This window comes from Corylus avellana, chromosome ca6, assembly GCF_901000735.1.
Source record: "Corylus avellana chromosome ca6, CavTom2PMs-1.0".
NCBI classification, from domain to species: Eukaryota; Viridiplantae; Streptophyta; class Magnoliopsida; order Fagales; family Betulaceae; genus Corylus; species Corylus avellana.
The window spans coordinates 6,903,506-6,922,844 of record NC_081546.1 but is presented as its reverse complement, the minus strand read 5'-3'; the positions used below and the strand labels follow the sequence as shown (position 1 = coordinate 6,922,844).

The following is a 19,339-nucleotide window of genomic DNA, read 5'->3' as shown; positions in this document are numbered from 1 at the left end:
ATTAAGAAGCATAATTTGTTTAATTAAATAACTCGAATTAAAATTTATATCGACACAATCCAAATCCAACCCATGAGGTCGGTGGGTGTGAATAGAATGCGGAAAAAATTATCAAATTGGACGGTAATACAGCTGGTCAGCTTACTCTAATCCCAGTCATTATATGCCAATTTAAACAGAGTAATTCAAAATTGGGCTCTACCCACGAGGTCAAAACCCTAAACAATAATCCCTAAAAAACACTGGTGGCCGACAACATGTTCCTCCCTTCACATGCATAAAACAAAAGAAATTTCCCCTCTCGCTTCTCCTCAAACTATTAGCCTCTCCCTCCACCATCCATATCCATTTGAGTTTGACACAGCCAGAAAATATATCCCATATAAATGCAAACATCAAAATCTCCATTTTTTTTTTTTTTTTTTGGACGCATAAGGTGTCTTCCATCTGACTAAATCTTTAATTTAACGTAAGTTACCAAACCAAAGATTTTACAGCTTTATATTAAGAGAACTAAACTAGATTTTTTTTTTTTAAGGCCTTTGATAAATGAAATAAAATTCTCTTTTTTTATTTTTTATGGTCAAAGATTAAAAGTTAATGCAGTAGTACTCTTGGTTTGCTATGTTCAAAGTCCTTTACTTTCTCCGGATAAAATGCCAACCATCTCTGCTTCCAGACCTCACAACCAATCCTCTAAACAGATTGAGCTGAAGGAAAATGTATGACCTACCTACGGATTGGAGTACATGGCCAGCAATGCGCAGAGATGGTAGGCAATTTAACTTGCACATGAAAGGAACATATATATTATTGTTAAACATACTAGACTACGTAGTCCGCAATAAAAAAGGAAGAAAAAAAAAGAGATTTTAGGGGTGGTAGCTAGCGAGGAATGCTGAGAAAATCTGCACTTTGATGGTTGATTGTCTGCAGAAGCTGCTCCTCAGCTCTGCTCTTTTTCGACAGAGGCTCCGGTGAGGAAGAGACTGATGATGACGCCCACGAATCGTTAGAGCTATCGGAGCTGAACGACACGTCTACAACACCCTTTGGGCTGCCGGGAATAGATCCAAACTTGCGCTTGTTGGATTGATTGCCGTGCCCTCCTGACGCCAATTCCAATATCAGCTTGCAGCAGCCATCTATCTTGTCCTGCTATATATATATATTATATAAGATCGCAACATATCGGATTTGCTTGTTCAATAATTGGAAACATTGATTTTTTGGTTTTATTTCTTACCTTTTCGATTCCGAGAATACCCAATAACTGGCTTTGGTATTCGGCAAGAAGACAGGGTTCTACGGTATTAACAACATGCAGCATTGTAGCAGCAGCCACAATAGAAGGGAGATAAGACATGAACCTAGAATCTGCAATTGAGGATGAGAAACCAAAAATTGAAGAATTAATGCCTATTGTTTTTGAAGTAGGAATCTAAAGAATACATCAATGAGTAAAGGGGGAAAGATTTGGATGGTTTAATTTACCCGTAAAAACAGAGAGAAGGATGCGCTCACACCTCCTTAAGAATTCCCAACAGAGATGGTCCTTCAACCCAAGTCTCCTTGTGATGTAATCAAGAAACGAAAGCGGGGTAACAGGATTCATCTTCCACTGTAGCGTTGAGAGAACCAGAATCTCCATTCTCTTAATCGTTTTTGCCTCAAATAAATACCTACTCTCCTCCACCTGAACAAAAGAAAGACAACCATATGGCCATATCGATGAGCGAGTCAGACAAAAACACAAGCATTTCACAGGCAGCTAGCTAGCAAGATTTATTCGAAAAGTAAGTACCTGAAAATCAAGCAGAAGCGGCACTTGGGTCTCTTCGACCTTGGCAGCGAGAGAGAGACAAGCCACAGCAGCTAGCTGGGTCATCCATGGCTTCCCTAGCTCACCCCGGAAGCCGGAAAGGAACCTATCGAGGTAGTTAACAGCGAGAACCGCAGTGAGAGCAGAGAAAGAGTAATGGGCATTAACCTTCAGCATCCACTCCACCGCCTCCCGGCGAGCCCCAGCTAAATACGGATCCGTCTTGATGATTCCATAGAGTTCGTTTTGCTGTTCTTTCGAGAAGAGGGAGATTAGCTCCTCATCATCCCAGAACAGGTCTTGTTCTAGCAAGACCGGAAAAGGGTCTGGTTTATGGGTATTCCGGTGGTAGTAGTCATCTTCTTGCAAATAGTCCTCTCTAGCTTCTTCTTCCTCCCAGTGCTCCTCCGAGCAATACAGAGTGTCCAATAGGAAAGCAGGGTTTTTCTGTGCGCTGGATTCTTCTTCTTGACGATGATGATGATGATGATGATGATGAAGATGAAGAGGAAAAGAAGGAAGAGGAGGAGGAGCCATCTTCTTCCGAGAAGAAGAGGTTCGGGTCTGCGTTCATTATATGCCAGAGAAGATAGAGAAGACGCCTGAAGACCCAGCCTGAGGCATCTCTCAGCTCAGCTGTGAAAGACTAGGTAGAGAGAAGCGCAAAAAAGATGTAATTTTTATTTGAGAGAGTTTGTGTGGTTTTTTATTGGGAGCCTCTCGTGCCTAATATCACCAGACCTGAAATCATGGCCCATGCAATGCAATAACTCGACACGTGACACTTGTACGTCGTACCTCCTGGGCCACGCAGGATGTGGGGCCCGACTCAATAGATTGCATTTCGTAGGTAATCATCAACCGTTAAAATCGAAGACCACTGTTGAGGAAGAAGAAGAATAAAGAATGTTTAGAGAGCTTTTATTTTTTTTGTGTGTGTAGGTATGAGCAGATTATTTTTTTTTTGTTTTTATTTTCTCCAAACTTTGACATTTATGGAGGCATAAAGGCAAGGGAGAGTCGATAGGGAGAGTGGATTGGGAAAGGGCGGGAGCCCTACACACAGCCCAACACAATGAAAACAACCACAGAAAGCAAAAAAAAAATATATATATATATATATACAAAAATTAAAAATATAAATGAGCTGTCACTTGTGGGACTGGCTCCGGCCTCCGGGTACCCTTCCATATCCACAGTGTCAGCACGTTAGAGTTTTTTTTTGGACCATTATTTAATCTCTAGTAGTATTGCATAAATAAAAGTATTTATGTAACAATTTATTTATATATATATATATATATATATATATATATCAAGTATGTATATAAAGTGCATTGTGAAAATGGAAAGTGGGTGGTACAAGTCAAAGAATTTATGAAATTTAATGAGTGTAACAGGCGATGTACAATTTGAATTATGATTTGAATAACAAGAGGTACTTTTTTGACATATTCACAGAGGAGATGAGAAGAAGATTTAAACTAATGACCTAATCTTCATAAGGCGTGGTCCTAACCGATTGAGCTAGCTCTTGAGGACATAACAAAAGGTACCTTAATTGACTATAAATCATGTCTCATAAAACAATGGTCATTAGTTTAAATCTATCATTCATCTTCTCTTGCGTGGACATTAAAAAAAAAAAATTAATGATATAGAATATGATGGGTGGAACAACGTAAATGCTCTAAATTTATTCGTACGTTGTCACCGTATAGAAGATACTATCAGATAAAGTTTATATTATCTGCTAATAATAGTTATATACTTATATGTAGTAATAACTACATATCAAATCCAGTTTTAGATTTAGTTTTTTAAATCTAGATTTAGTTTCCTTAACTAGTATCGCTCAGCCATGCGCCGACCCACCGTGCTCCCTGGCTTTTCAGTTGCCCATCGGCGCAAAACAGCTCCGTCTCATCTACCATGCATCAGTTAGTGCACTCTGTCTCTCTCGAGTCGGCTGTGATAGCTGTTTGCTGTTTTTTATTGTGTTTTTATTGTTTTGTCTGAATAAAGGTTTGACTTCTCCTTATATATATTTTCATTAACGATATGTGGGGTGTAGGTCTTGGCCTTTGAGTCAAGAATGATTAGTTTTGGTGTGAGGATTTTGCTCTTATGGTCGAAAAAATAAAATTTGAAAATATGAACTACTTGTGTATTAATTTGAGTTTATCTGGAACAAATCTGTTATATAACTAAAGTTTGGACATGGGTAATTAGCAGATGTTGAAGTCATAGATAGGACTTGATTGTAAAATTTTTATATTTGTCTCTATGACATTATAACCTCATAACTTTAACTATGATTTATCAGAGCTTTATGTTTTCTAATGTAAGGACTTTATGTTCTTTATTTTTTTTCAATGAAAGATTTTTTTTTTAAAATATAATAAAAAACTGCATTCCCATTAATTGTCTTCTCTTGTTGGTTGTTACTTGTTAGGTAAAAAGTCATTCAACCAACTATGCAGAAGATCAAAGATGGACCAATAAAACTATATATATATATTTTGGGTAAATAAATTATTTAACCCCAAATTTTGGATGATTTAACGTTCAATCTCAACTTAATTGTACTAGGTAACCCCACCTTTTTTTTCTTTAATTAAATTTTTTTCATAATTTATAAAATTGTTATGTATCTTTGTGAAACACATAATTTATTAATAAAATAATTAAAAAACTATGTATTTCTCTAACGCTCAACGAATATAAATGGGATTAAAAGGATTTTTTCCTGCCAAATTTAGACGAAATTTTGTCCGAAAGGGAATATCTTATGTTGATTTTAATCAAAATGAACTTGAACAATGAATAAACCATTGAAGAGTTCTTTGTGGAAAGAATTTGCTTTGAATGGCTTTTATTATTTCTGAAGGGCCTCTGAATAAAGTCGCGCTGTAGCTCATAGTCATGGCTGAAATCATCAGATCAACACAGTCGTTCCTCCTCATTTCCACGACGTTTTCAGCCAAAAGAATTAACTTTATCTCCTTTATATATATATATATATATATTATTTCTGCAACCCCTCTTCCGTTCTTCTTTTTGTTGTTTTCGGTGCAATTATTTCCCTCCTTTACAAAGTCATAGACTGATTTTTTCTTTCTTTTCTTTTCATCTTAGATACAAGTAAATACTTGTAATTTGTTGGAGTAAATTCTGTGTACCGGTAGACAAAACACAGTGGCATACTGTTTGGAAGCATACCTAGACAACTATGAATTCCTCTTTTGTACGGAAAGAAGTCTGCCTCTGTAAATTTTACAGAAGAGAGAGAGAGAGGTCGAAATTTCTTTCTTTCCCTTTTGCATGCAAGAGAAAAGGGTAGAGTATAGAGAAAGAGAAGCGTGTAGGGATTCTGCTGTGATACGTTGCTTTCTCGTCTCTTCTTTTCTTTTCTTTTCTTTTCTTTTCTTTTCTTTCCCTCTTTATAGGCTCAATCTCCAAGAAATGAGCTAGAGAGTGAGAGGGGACAAAAAAGGACTTCTGCGAGCAGGTGAGACTGATACAATGGAGAGACGTGAAAGACGTGGTGGTTGTTGAGATGGTGGTGGTGGCTTCCAACTCACCCCCGTACAAGTACAATATTTTACCTCTAAACTCCGCCAAAACCTAGCCAAGGTTGGTGGCGTGACAAGATAGAATTCAATCCGAAAATATGCTGTTAGAGTTTAAGAGATTTAATTCGTTTAGTTAAATGGATAGAGTTATAATTGATATATATAGTTTTATTTTTATGTCGGCAAACACGAACCCCATCCATGATATTGAAGGCTACTAATTTTTTATACCAACTTGCAAATTTGACATGAACCTTATACAAAGTGAATAGATTAAGATTAAAGAATCTAACATGGTTAATTAATTTGATCGAATTAAAATTGATATAATTTTAATTTTCTCTCTTATGGTCTTTCTCTCATTCTTTCACTTTTTAAAATTATCATTAGATTTATCGAGCCATATGAATCTTACACACAGTCCTGTAGATGCTCTAAAAAGATGAGAGAATAATGAAAGAAAGATGAATAGTATTTAAACTGGTGGTTCATATTCTTTTAAGCATAAAGAATAATATTAAAATACTGGTGATTGGCTGAGTAGACGGAACGAAGTGAACAAAGCGAAACAACATTCACAAAGTGGAGTCTATTGGCTCATGAGCAAAATTAAGTTTGCAGGAAGAACAATTAGGTTGTGAGGTGCGGGAGCAACACCCTTGCGGTACGTTACGAGATATTTTGAAGATTTTCAATTGTAACCTTAAATTATTAACAATAAAATATAGTTACACTCTTTATAGACATAGACACATTGTCGAATCACGAAAATTCATGTCTTAACTTTTTGGATTTCATATTAATTATTATTGTTGCTTACAATAACAAAATAAATAGTAGTTTTGATAATTTTATACACATTCAACGATATGACCTATAACCTGACAAACAAACGAACACGAAAGGGTAACTGTAATGAATGTATAGGATGGTAACCCTTCAAAGCAACCTACTCTTTTTTCTACCTTTTCCTTTTATTTTGAATATATTTTTATCCCTCCTTCCCAAAACAATAACAATAAGAGCTGCCTTGTCATCATTCTGGTCAAAGTCAGATATGCCCACTCCCCCAAGAATCAGAAAGTGGATGATTTTCTTGCATTTCAATCACGCCAGCAGAAAGCAAAGTCCTTTATTGGGACTCATCAACCGTCCCTATGGACCTAACACTGTTGCTGATGGGACCAAAACAATCATCACTGCCGTTCAATTTGTCAAGGATCTGGATTTTCTTTTTCTCCCGCGCACACATTATTCTAGCCATGTATGTGTGGGAAAACTCATTATGAAACGTGAGCTGTGGAGTGTGAGGGTCCACATGGATCTTCCTCCAGCTGGGTGGAGGAGGGCCCCACCTACTAATAGTCTCATCTTAATGATCATGTTTTTCCCGTAATTATAGCATAACTTAACTAAAAATTAAAAAAATTAAAAAGAAATCCCCATTATTGATTGTAAGTTTGTAACTACTGGAGGGAGAGGCTGTAAAATGATGAGGAGGAACTGGAAGGGGTTGACTTCTATCATTACCAGCAGCTTTTTTTTCGTGAGAAAATTCGTTTTTCTCTAAACCTAGAGGAAAAAAAATGGTAATTGTTAATGGTGAATTAAAGTGACAGAATGCCATAAGACCAATTACCACCAGTCTATGCCACGGATGCTAGTAGTCCATAATCCATATAACAATTACTAGTACAGCATGCTTGAATATGTGGCTTCCATTTCATCAAAATATCACACTTGAAATAGGGGAGTAAAAATTACCTCAATGGCCACATCAAATTTTTTTTTTTGGGTAAATGAGTGGAGATGAAATTACAAGAAAAAAAAATTAAAGCAAAGCGGGTCTATTGCAATAATCCGTTACACAACCCATAAGAGAAATCTAAAGATGTAAGGAGAGAAAAAAGTTGTCGGTGGTGATACGGTTTATGAGTCAAGAAGCATCCGAAAGATTCTTTTAACTTCAAACTAATTATAGAAAGAGTTGTAAGATTAAAATATAATTGTACAAATAGAGAATAAGTCCCCCACCAAGGAGTATAGAAATGCAAATTTGAGAGATATTGACCAGCCACTAAAGGCTAGGGGGTAACCACATTCTATGGAAACCTCTCCCCAAGGTAAGTATAAGGTGAATTGGGAGTTTGGGTTGCAACTGTGGACTATAGAAAGGGGCATAGGTGTATTGGTATTTGGTGAGGGACCTCAAGGGGCATTTGATTGCAGCCAGTAGTTTAACAAAGATGGAAAAATTGGAACATGTCGCAACAGAGACTTTGGCAGCGTTTTAGGTAGCTGTCTTTAGTAAAAAATTGGGATTTCAACACATAATTTTGGAGGCAATATGCTTTAGGTGGTAAAACGAATCATAATTGGAGCAGATTTGGACAGTTAGTGAATGATACATGGACGGTTATAACTTTACTGTCTAGTTGGCAAATTAGCCATATAAGTTGAGTTGCTAGTAAGCAAGTTATAGATCATAGTTGATTGGAAGAAATTCATAGTTATATATTTGAAATTGTTTTGTTAGAGCGGCCTTTGTTTGATTAATGAATGAGACCTAAATAAGTCCCTACCATAAATTGTGAAACAAATAACATCAAGGCCAATATATTTTAAGGTACGGATAAATATTATTTGCAACATAAGAGCTCTAAAAGTATTCAGTTAGAGCAGCAAGAGTAGAAACCCGTCAAATCTACCAAAATAAACCGAAATTAGTGTTTTGTAGAGAGATTTTTTTGCCGAGAGTCTCTTGATATGTGTTTTTTTTTAAAAAATTATTTATTTATTTTTTAAATTTATTTATTTATTTAAAAAAAAAAGGGTTAGAGCTCTTCTCATTTATGGGTTCTCTCACAATTCCTTCGAAAAAAAAAAATGATCAGAATCCAATCCGGGTTTGGGTCCTTGAATATGGGTAACTTAACGACACTCGGACACAAACAAAATCCTTGACTAACAAATACTCTGGGTCAAAGAACTCCAATTCCGATGCTGCGTTGCCCACAACAACTAAAATAAAATAAAAAAGGAATTTATTAAAATTAGCAGTAGACAAATGATAGGGATGAACAGCAAGATTAATTTAATTGCTTTCTTCAATGGTGGGCTGGCTCCCAAGAAGTACCCGAGGAGATGATAAGATGGTTAATTACAATATTAATTTCTTTCCTTCTGTGCTGCCCTATCGCATCTTGATATTTCTTTTCTAAATTTTTATATAGTTTCCATTTATAAATATCAATGCCAAGCAAAGGTTAGGGTCGATGAACTTGAGAATATTCCAGCCACTCACTCAATAACCTAGCGTTAAAAAAGCCTAATGGTTGCAAATCTTCCCAATGCAGCAATGCCTTTCACTGTTTGCCACTCCTAAATGGTTTTTATATTTACCTCAGAGGTGATGATTCCACAAAATGACAACGACCCTATTATATATATATATAGTTGCCATCGTAGTAACCATAATGTATCATCGTCCACCAATTTTTGCTTTTGTGTGCCTGTAGTTTCACCTAATTTGATCTAAGAATTAAGGAACAATAATGCCCGAAATGAATGACAGTCGTTTCAATGACAATGAAATGACATGACAATATAACATCATATACTATCATATACTATTTAGATGTGTTAAAATAAAGTTTTAACCATAAAATGACTTTCTCTTCATTTGAACTTGTCAAAAACTCAAATTTGACAAAAGAGAGCATCAGCTACTTGTGGATGGCAATTTCTGTTCTGACAGAAGATGCATTGACTACCTTAAATCAACACACAGAAAAGCAAATGTTTTTTGTCTTCAAAACCAACCACATTTATGTGGACATTTCACTGTCGACAAACGATACTTTCCCACCGTTTTGCTTTGACTTATCAAAGCCTATGAATGAATACCTACTGGACACCACATCCAGCTATGCTTAACTCTTTTGACTCACAGATAGCTAGCTCTATCAAAACCTTAGAGCTAAAAGATAGCTTAAGCTGCACAAAACCTTGGTTTTTTTTAATTCATTTTCACTCCCAATACGAAGCCTGATTGGTTAAGGCCACTTCCCCTAGGTTTGGTTCATGAAATTCTTTATCTACAAAAGCACTTGCTTTAATGGTATGGCTAACATTTCCATGCGCCCCACCTTTTGACGATTATATTTCCAATTAATGCTGTTTGGCACAAGTGACTGTGGTCCATACTTAAAGGTCAGTCAAAGACAAGATCACATGAGCACATGGAAATGAGGCGCCAAGGGATAGAGACCTACAACAATTTTGTTGTGTGGATAGCTAGCGAATTCACCTGTCCCAAGCAGATTTTGGACAATCCATCCACAAACTAGGACAAGTGGGCTTCATATGAGCTCTTTCACACTTTCTGTCCGAATTACAAAATTGTTGAAGATCCGGATCCGACAATGGTAACCATGTAATTAAATAACCTCTCAGTATTCTGATTAAAGCTTCAAACAATGAGAAATTATTTACATTATGAGACACATAATGTAATGAAACATGCTTAATGTCTCAGCCAAAAGAGAAAAACGAAGCAAAACATCAAACAAGCCTTATGGAGATATTTGGTTCAATAATTCTTGCAACAACTTAACGACTGGGTCCTAGGACTATTAGAAAAAAGTTGTTCCTACAAGTAAGCAAAGTGCAAAACCAAAAAGGAGAAGCAAGTCAACAAACAGTTCACTTCAATCATTTTCTGTGTCTTCATATATGTAAACAAACATTAAGGGCTGGTCACGGATCATCTACTACATTGACAATTTGCCGATCTAGGCTATATATATAGGTCACTGAAAACAATGTGAAAGTTCTTTGCCCCTTATGGGGGAAAAAAATAAAATAAACATACATGGCCATATGTAGTGATACCAAAAATTCTAAGAATCAACAGGACTAACACACTAACCACTACCGCGTTTGAAATGTTCCCGAATGAACCTTGCTGCATGGGATGGGTACTTATCTCGAATGTATGCTCGAAGGCACTTTTGATAGGAAAAGTCTATCCATCCACCATCAGTTCTTATGACAAAGAGGCATCTTGAGCGTCTAAATTGGGGATGCCGATCAACCTTCAGCAAAAGAAGTTAAATAGCCATTTAGTTTGTTCTCACAGAATAAGACAAAAGCTACCTTAAACATGGTTAGATGATGATCAACTTTGGAAAGAAAAGAGATGGGCAAGAAGAAAAACAATAGAAAATTCTACTTGACAAAGATACTGGAGGTAAAAAAGTGGCACCAGTTAAAAGGTAATATACACCGATCTACATGCCAACTAGATGTGGGCCAATCCAAAGCAAAATGTGCATAAGATAAAAAATCAACTAGTGCCCAAGAGTCAGATGCATCGATCAATTACTTTCTTGGCTATTATGAAAGGGACATAAACAATAACAGATTTGTTGCAAGAATTCAAAGCGAACCCCCAAAGTCAAGGATGAAGAACCATGCTGAGATATAAATCAAAGAGTCTACCTGTTCCTCAATTGCTTGAGACATGTGGACCAGGGAATATCACACAGTTCATTCAACTTTCCACAACCATTTTCACTCTCACCGATGCGTTGACAAGGCCAAATATACAGTTGATTTACACAATGAAGTATGTGTTCAGAATTTTGAGACATCAAATGCAGAAATGACAGACAAGAAACGAGACAGATTGAAAAAAAAAAATTAGAAAAATCATATTCATCATTGAACTAGACCACAAAAGAACTTCTAATTGCGATATCATGCTCAACAAGAATGCTTTGGCCGCCATTAAGGCATGAGACATCAAACAGGTACACCACTGTACGTGCATAAGCACCTAATTCTTGGCTTCCAGCCTCTAATTATTTTTTTTGAAAGTTATAGCTTGTACATATGCAGTTGAACATAAGGCAATAATTTGATTAGAGAGGCAACTTAGAGCATCACATAAAATAGTTGCTTCAAAAATTTAACAAAGCTGTTGACAAGGAACATACAACTTCTACCTCGAACCTGGTAGATCACTACCTCTCCTAAGAACCTATCTATTGTTGGGTTTGATGAAGTTGTTACAATGGGTCATGAGTTTTATGGCAGCAGTTCTTCAATTAAGCCATTTGGAGCCCTGAAAGTTCAAACATTCTTGTATATGGCAAAGTGGGAGGAATAGGTTTCTTTTGGAGGTGGAGCTTTTCCTCAACTTGAAGAATTTTATATTGCTGACTGCCCTAAGCTAACAGGAGGGTTGCCTGTCCATCTTCCTTCTTCAGCCAAACTTCAAATTGAAAAATGTCAAAAGCTGGTAGCTTCACTCCGAAGGGCTCCTATCCGTGAATCGCAGCTAAGGTATAGTAATGAGGTTCTGTTTAAGGAATTGTCAATTTGAATGCAGAAGCTCGAAATTCAAAGATGAAAGATTCTTTCAGCCAGAAGCAAGGTGTATCTTACACCACCATTGAGTACATCGTTGTTTGGTTTTTTCAATATCATTAGCCTGCTAGTATCGTTTTCCTATAATAGTCTATTGCTCTTACCAGAAGCTTCATATTTGATTTGCAAAGAAGGAAGAAAGTGATAGGGGCTAAAAACCTATATGCCAAAAAGGCACGCATGAATGTGCAAAGAGACACAAATAGTGCATTCATTGTTCCTCTGCCGCAAGTCAGCCATCAAAGCATTCTGAAGCTCTATACCAATATGGGGTGGATTTCATATTATTAATGATGTTAAAAATATGAAACACTCACTCTTTCAGCCAGAACCAGGGTGAATCTTACACCATCATAGAGTAATTAGGATTTTTACAATATAATGTAGGCTGCAAGTATCATTTTTTGTTAAAAGTCTACTGCTCTTACCAGAAGCTTCATATGTAGCTTGCAAAAAAGGCATAAATTTGATAGTTTGAATATCCATAAGATGGTTCCAACACAAATCACTATGAATCTATGCAATTTGGGCATAACCTCAAGTCAACTAAACCCTCATCCCAACTAAAATGAGATCGGCTTGTAGATCCTTGTCAACTAATCAAGTCTGGCCACATGTTTTGTTTTCTGCTATTATATCTGATCAATTTGGGCACAGTATTGTACAAAAAAATAATAGATTTTCTAACAAGCAAACTTCTTAGTACAGAAGATTAACAGAAACGGAAGCAAGTCACAGACCTTAGGAGAATTAATACCAACCACTAAGAATGATACTGCCACTGAATCAAACAGCATTATCTGTGGCATTATAATTTGACACGTTACATAAATGTTTCATCACTTGGACCACTTGACAACAAGAATAGAGAATTGACAAAGATGCATGGACCAAAGACAACCAAAAACCAACATAAGGAGTGCAGCAGCTCAAGTCAAAGTTGCTGCAAGGATGAAGCAAAGGTGAGAAAAAAAATGTGGGACCAAGCTTAGAGAAACATGCATGTTGGCATATTATATAAACAAAAATATTAACCAGAAAAATAAGAGGAAGACACATTTCAGTGGCCAATGATCTCAGATAATATATTGTCATATGTAAGGATGTTCAAAATTTTGAAAACAAAGTAACTAAATGAATGCAGCAGTTAGACCAAAAAATAAAATTGTTTAGCATAGTAAATTAAAAATTCTATAACATATGATGCAAATTAAAGCTTACCATAATAGAATCAAGTCCACATCCAATTTTATCTTCAGAATGTGGATGATGAGCAAGAAGCTTCTCTACCACAGCTTTCTCATCTTTGGCTGTTAGACGTTCCCCATCCATATACCTACAAAATTAGTCAACAAGAGAAGAGCTTTACCGTGCATGCAAATTGCACAAACAGAAACATTGAAATTCACAAAACAGCTTCTACTGCAGATATCTAATGTTGCACATAGCATGGCCAGCATTAGTTAGACTCTGCGCTATCAGTTTTCAGACTTAACTTGCAACCCTACACACACTTTGTATCACTATCAAACAACTTTTCTACACCCAAAGATAAGACTTAAACCCAAAAATTGATGATTCATACCCATTGTCTTGAAAATGGAAATAAAGCCTGTCAATCAAAGATAGTCAATATAAAAATCTTATGGGTAGAAGGGCGTAGCCCTAGAGAGGGCAAAACTACCTTAGGCCAAGGCAGGCCATTGATCCTCCCTAGGATTTGAAGAAACCCCTTCAATTTTTTTACTCGGAAAAAAAGGTCCTTTTAAATTAATACCATGTCCCCATAATCCAAGGTTTGAGGACAACTTGCAAATGGTTGGGGTACTACAGCTTTTATTAACAGCTCCCATACAAACTCACATGGTAGTTTATATTTTATAAAAATGACTACCACGTGGCAGTCCACATATTATTGGCTGACCGTGGTAAGTGCCACTTGAATTGTCACATCAGTTTGTAAACATGGCAAGTGTCATGCGGAGTATCACGTGGAACTTCTTAGTGGCTGATGTGGAAAGTATCATCTCAGTTTGTAAGGAACTTATAGTAAAAGCTATAGTACATCCAGCAACACTCATGTCAAAAAATTATTGGAAGCCTCAATTTCTAATTCTAAAGAAAGGAGAGCCAATTTTAAGCATGGGGAGGCCAAAGGGGGTATAAATGAAAATAGATACAAATTTTTTTCTATTTTGAGTACACAATAATTTAGCAGAATTTTCCTTGCTTACAAAGGAAACATGAAACAATAATTGAATCTATTAGGTTTTAATGTCAGAAAATTCAGTATCAAAACATGTGGTATGGGTTGTATTATTCTAGCTTTTGGTTTAGAGTTGAGTCTGTATGAAATGGGGTTCAAGAAAAGCTGGAATTGAAGATTTGCAGACTTCGATCGCAACAAATTCCAGAGATATTCGATCACAGTTCATTCAATCAAAGCGTGCATCATTTCACATACTTTTATTTTATTTTTTGATAAGTACATCATGTTCGCATACAAAAACCTGAAAGCTTCAATTGTAGTTTGGATCGCAGTTTGTTCGAATGAAACTAAAACCCTAAAGTTTGATCAATCGAACTTAAAATTAACTCGATCAAACCAGCCACAAACAGTTTTAATTCGACTTTGTTATTATAACCCAATTTTCACCCAACCTATTTAAGCGTAATAACCTACGATTTTCATAAGGGTGAGAGGCCATTGTTTATTGTTATTGAAAAGAAACTTAAAACAGTTTTGAGCATAAACATCTCCTTGTTAGTTGCAAATCAACCACAGAAAAACCTTCGGCCACCAGAGTTCTAGGTTGTGGTGAACAAAGTCTGTTCGTAAAGCCAGAGGTTCTAGAGCCACTGCAGTGAGAGGTGAATGGGTTATTTTTTAAGGTTGCAAGCTGAGTCTAGGATTACAAAGGTTTTGTAAGTTGACTAGTTTGTAGCATAAGTCTTCTATAGTGGATACCTTTGGAGTTGACTAGCCTTCGGAGTAGTTATTTATTTTTTTAAGAGTTCTTCAAAAGTTTTTACTTCGTTACCAAAATATCTATGTGAATTTTCTTTTATGCTTACTTTGATTTTGGTAGCTTAATATGTGGTGTTTGACTTAATTGTTGTTCTAATTGGTAATCTGAATTATGATAAGACTAAGATATTTTCTAGATTGTTTGAGATTGACTTTAAATTAAAATTCTTCAGAATCTGTCTTTTGTGGTGTCTCTAGAGGGAACACAACGATAGAAGTTTCGAGGACCATCAGCAAAGCTTAAGTCCTTAATTTTTAATACTCTTTATATTTGAACAGCTGCGTTTTTAGCTCCTTTTGTGCTTAGCATGGCCTAATTGTGCCAAAAGACTCCATGCATGCTCCACTAAGGTGGAGCGGGCCTATAACTCGAAAGAACTACGCTCTTGTAATTGGTTCATTGCAATTAGGGGTTGGGTGTCAAATTTTCCAGGCATTATTGATGATATATTGAACATGAATCGGGGGCTTACTTTTCAAAATAATAGGGAAGTTGAAAAAAACATGCCAGCCTTTGCCAAGGGGTTACTATGTAGTTCCACCCCTCTGCAATAGCTTATTGGTTACTTGCCAATAAGTACATAATATTAATATATAAATATAATAATAAATAAAAATATAAAATCCAAGACTCTTTGAGTCAACTCAATTCCAAAACTTGATGTGATATATGGATGAACTGCACAATTGTTGTAAGACACAGACCTCAAAGAACATCATTACAATAAATCCGGACAAGAAACTTACTAGATCAAAGATTCAAGTTGTTTTCCTTTTCTCTAGTAAGAGGTCTCAAAATCTCAATCAACCATTAGAAGTTCAAGTGCTTTCGTTACAGTTATTAAGTCCAAGTGCATTTAGAAAATTAACAATCAAAGGCTATATAGTATGTGTATTTGTTAGATTGTAGTTTGCATTCCTATGTCAATTAGAAATCCAAATTAAACCATCATGATCTGATCTATTAGAGTTTCAAATCAAATATATGGGATCTTAATCTAGGCTCTTAGATGATTATATTTGAGTTACTGCATGGAATTCGGAAAAAGGTATAAAACTTTCTCTTTTTTTTTTATAAGTAATGTTGTATATATCAAAAAGCGCAGAGGAGTGCAACCCTAGTACACGGGAAGTATACAAGAGAATGCCTAAGACTAGGGAGAAAATAGAGCAAGAAAATCTGAATAGCTAATAACTACATGAGCTAAATAAGCAGATGTCCAAGTGAAGAGGGAAAAAAGAAATAGGACTTGAGCTCCTCCAAAGTCCTCTCAAGATTATCGAAATTCCTATTGTTTATTTCCCTTCATATGCACCACATAAGGCAAAGGGGCACCATCTTCCAAGCGACCACACTCCTTGAATTACCCCCAAACCACCATCAAGCCATTAAATCCACCACACTGTTAGGCATAGCCCAGGAAAGCCCAAATTGACTCAAAATTGTGATCCATAAGGCTCGAGCCACCTCGCAATGGAGGAGGAGATGATCAACGGATTCCCCATCCAATTTACAAAGGCAACACCAATTAACCACGATGACTTGTCTTCTCCTAAGATTATCCAATGTTAGAATCTTTCCCAAAGACGCCGACCAAACAAAGAAGGCAACTTTGGAGGGAGCCTTAGTCCACCAGATGCTCTTCCAAGGGAAAGAGGGATTGTCTTTGTATGCGATGATTTTGTAAAAAGATCCAACATTGAAAATCCCTTTGCGAGATGGGGTCCACCAAAGCTTATCCTCCCCTTCTCTTCTTACTCTAAGGGAATAAAGCAAGGAATAGAAGGAGGCCAACGTATCCACTTCCCAATCATGAATCAACCGAACAAAAACTAACATTCCACTAAAGGGTGCCAAAAGATCCATATTAGTAGCCATAGTCGCATCCTTCACAGAGGCAATGCTATAAAGAGCAGGAAAAGCTACCTTGAGACTAGTCTCGCCGCACCACAGATCATCCCAGAATCTGATCTCCAAACCGTCTCCCGGATCAAATCTAGGTATAAAACTTATTTCAGAAACCAGAACCATATTTGTCTGTTTTTGGAGCATGTATGGCCGTACGAGCGAATGTTTTAGCATGTTTTATTAACTTTTACTGATGTATTGTTCTTTTCTAACCATATATTCTACAGTAAAAATATCTCCAGCACATGGTGTGCTCTTAAAGTGCCTGTACTGCAGGCTTCAAATTGACAACTGAATCCATTTATTCATGAATGACAACTAAAAGGCATTTCTGATAATTGTAACTTTATTCCATCTTTTGAGATTTCCACTACAAAACTCTTTGTTTCCTTTCTGTATTTAGTCCTAGTGTTTTGAATACATCATGTCCACGTGTGACATCTTCTTTTGGTCGGATATAGTACTCTTATCGGAGTCACCAAACTCTCATTCTTATTATATTTACTTCCATAAAATCTACTTATATTTCATATAACAAGCAACATAAAACAGGCTCAAGAAATGGGAGGAAGGGGCGCTATCATCACAAGGAATTAGTAGTGACAAAAAGCTCAGCACACGCTGGAACCAGAACCTTTGTATCGGTACCCTGTTAATTATTTCAGGTCTCATACATGAGAAATTAGGAAACTCTTCTTCAAAAATAAGCTAAAGACCCTAGTTTGAAAGGCATTCCAACATTGGAGGATTAGTAAATTACTAAATTTGCTTGTAGTACCAAATGGATAGATTCATACATAAAAAAACTCAACACCGACTGTGCCTCAGGAATTTTAGAATGCCACTATGAACTTATTACGAAGTTGGGGTTTGTAATTATGGCCTTATAAACAAAGTTGCTCACTGCCCATGGTACATTTATCACTCTTGATTAGTAATCTTCTTGCCCCAAAGATTTTTATCTATCAATAGTCGGCAGCCTCTACGGAGTATATTCATCACTGCTCTGTGGAAGTCCCGAATTAGTCTTCACTCTTCCGTCCTCCCTGATAAGGTGATATCAGAACCCTCCCCAGTCCCCACTAATAAGGTGATACCATAACCTCCTCTCCCCCATTACCTAGTAATGCTTCAAAACTGATTGGATACATGAGTAATTCACTAAAAAAATAAATAAATAAAACGGGGACGGTTGATGTAAGACTCGGCGTGTAAGGTTATTGCATGGTACAACTTTAACAGAAATTACACCAGCTTTAGCTTATAGTCCCTCCCTGTTTACTTAAACTTTACAAACTCATTCGTCCCAGTAAAACTCCAAGTCTACCGCTAACCAAAGCAGGAATATGACTTTCCTCACTTTTCCTACATTTTCTCGTAAACCAAACAAACGCTGGAATAGAAAAAACTACGGGACCGAAGTTTTAGGCGTATCTAAGGGAAGAGAGACCAACCTGTCCGAGTGGAGAATCTCTTTGGTGAGCGTAGTGATGGGCTCGATGTCTCGGAGGATCTCCTTTTCTTTGTCCTTCCACTGGCCGTAGTCAGGGTCCTCCCACCGAGGGTGCTTGGGAGGGTCCCTGGCACTCCAGGCCGCGGTGAAGTTGTCTGCAGGAGATAAACTCTCGTCGGCCCGATTCGGTTCGGCGGCGGTGCACCAGGGGCGGCGCGGCGTCGCGAAAATACTGGCGGCGAGCCGGTGGTGATGGTGGAGTCGAAGGCGGAGGACTGGAATGCCTCTGAGAAGCAGAGGGGCGGCCATGAGATCGGAGTGGGCTTGGGAATTGGGGGACTCCTATAGTCCTATTGATGATCATGGTGGTGATAGTCGACAGTGAGTGACTTGTCTGGTGAGGTGGGAGTTCTTTTTTTGGACGGATAGGGTAGCAAGGAAACCGTCGTCGTTTCGTCATCGCAAACTCTACGAACTAAGAAGCGTTTCCAAATTAATAGGAATGAAATTTTGAAGGGATTTTTTTTTTTTTTTTAATAAGTAAAAGAACTATATCAACATAACAATGCAACAATTAAATATTAACAAAATAACACTCTATAACTTCAAAGAGGATACCAAAATGTTGTTAGCTGAGCTGGTTATAACGTTCATTGTGAAAATTTGCAAAGGTTTTTAATTTTAGATTAAACATAATAAGCAGGAACGTAGCCAACCTTGAGAATGGGTAGGGGCCATGGCTGAAAAAATTTAATGGGCAGAGGCCCATTGGCAAAAAAAAAAAAAAAAAAAAACCATAAAAAAATTGTTTTTTATTACCTTTAAAATAAATAAAAAAAAGTCATTTGGAGGTGGCCCTGGACCCTGCCAGTCCCCCCTTCCTCCGTCCCTAATAATAAGCTGTGAAAGTTAAGAAATATATTTACAAGTAGATAACGAGTCTCTTAAACTGTGAGATAGATTACAACAAAACCAACACATCTTAAAGTTCAGATATGGATCTAGTGCACCCTTCTTTACTCAATCGAAAGAGAGTTGGAGAACAAAGAGTAAAATTCCTACAAATCTAACTGGAAAAATAAAGAATGGTGGCTACGCACTCAATAATGAAGGACATTAG

The 19,339-nt window shown here is 36.8% G+C and overlaps 2 protein-coding genes across 3 annotated transcripts; both read right to left on the bottom strand.

The window, feature by feature from the left end:
• Positions 1 to 614: 614 nt before the first annotated feature.
• Positions 615 to 2,528, bottom strand: LOC132184095 (cyclin-D3-1-like). Of its 2 annotated transcripts, none has more exons than XM_059597590.1 (4): positions 1,805 to 2,528; positions 1,495 to 1,696; positions 1,247 to 1,377; positions 615 to 1,158 (listed from the first exon to the last, which is right to left on the bottom strand). In XM_059597590.1, exons 1-4 carry the CDS (start codon positions 2,357 to 2,359, stop codon positions 886 to 888), a joined length of 1,161 nt encoding a protein of 386 aa, XP_059453573.1. In that variant the 5' UTR covers positions 2,360 to 2,528; the 3' UTR covers positions 615 to 885. The 2 variants fall into 2 exon arrangements, with proteins under 2 accessions (XP_059453573.1, XP_059453574.1); XM_059597591.1 differs by having other exon boundaries at positions 615 to 1,155.
• Positions 2,529 to 10,089: 7,561 nt separating this feature from the next.
• Positions 10,090 to 18,606, bottom strand: LOC132183602 (protein DCL homolog, chloroplastic). The gene is made up of 3 exons (XM_059596957.1): positions 18,221 to 18,606; positions 13,051 to 13,165; positions 10,090 to 10,493 (listed from the first exon to the last, which is right to left on the bottom strand). Exons 1-3 carry the CDS (start codon positions 18,526 to 18,528, stop codon positions 10,323 to 10,325), a joined length of 594 nt encoding a protein of 197 aa, XP_059452940.1. The 5' UTR covers positions 18,529 to 18,606; the 3' UTR covers positions 10,090 to 10,322.
• Positions 18,607 to 19,339: the final 733 nt, after the last annotated feature.

Coding starts and splice junctions, on each gene's coding strand:
- LOC132183602 (XM_059596957.1), bottom strand. CDS start 18,528: ATGGCCGCCCCTCTGCTTCTCAGAGGCATTCCAGTCCTCCGCCTTCGA. Junction 13,166..18,220: donor GAGATTCTCCACTCGGACAG/GTTGGTCTCTCT, acceptor CTAATTTTGTAG/GTATATGGATGGGGAACGTC. Junction 10,494..13,050: donor GTGGACTTGATTCTATTATG/GTAAGCTTTAAT, acceptor CTTTTGCTGAAG/GTTGATCGGCATCCCCAATT.
- LOC132184095 (XM_059597590.1), bottom strand. CDS start 2,359: ATGGCTCCTCCTCCTCTTCCTTCTTTTCCTCTTCATCTTCATCATCAT. Junction 1,378..1,494: donor CCTTCTCTCTGTTTTTACGG/GTAAATTAAACC, acceptor CCTCAATTGCAG/ATTCTAGGTTCATGTCTTAT. Junction 1,159..1,246: donor GTATTCTCGGAATCGAAAAG/GTAAGAAATAAA, acceptor ATATATATATAG/CAGGACAAGATAGATGGCTG.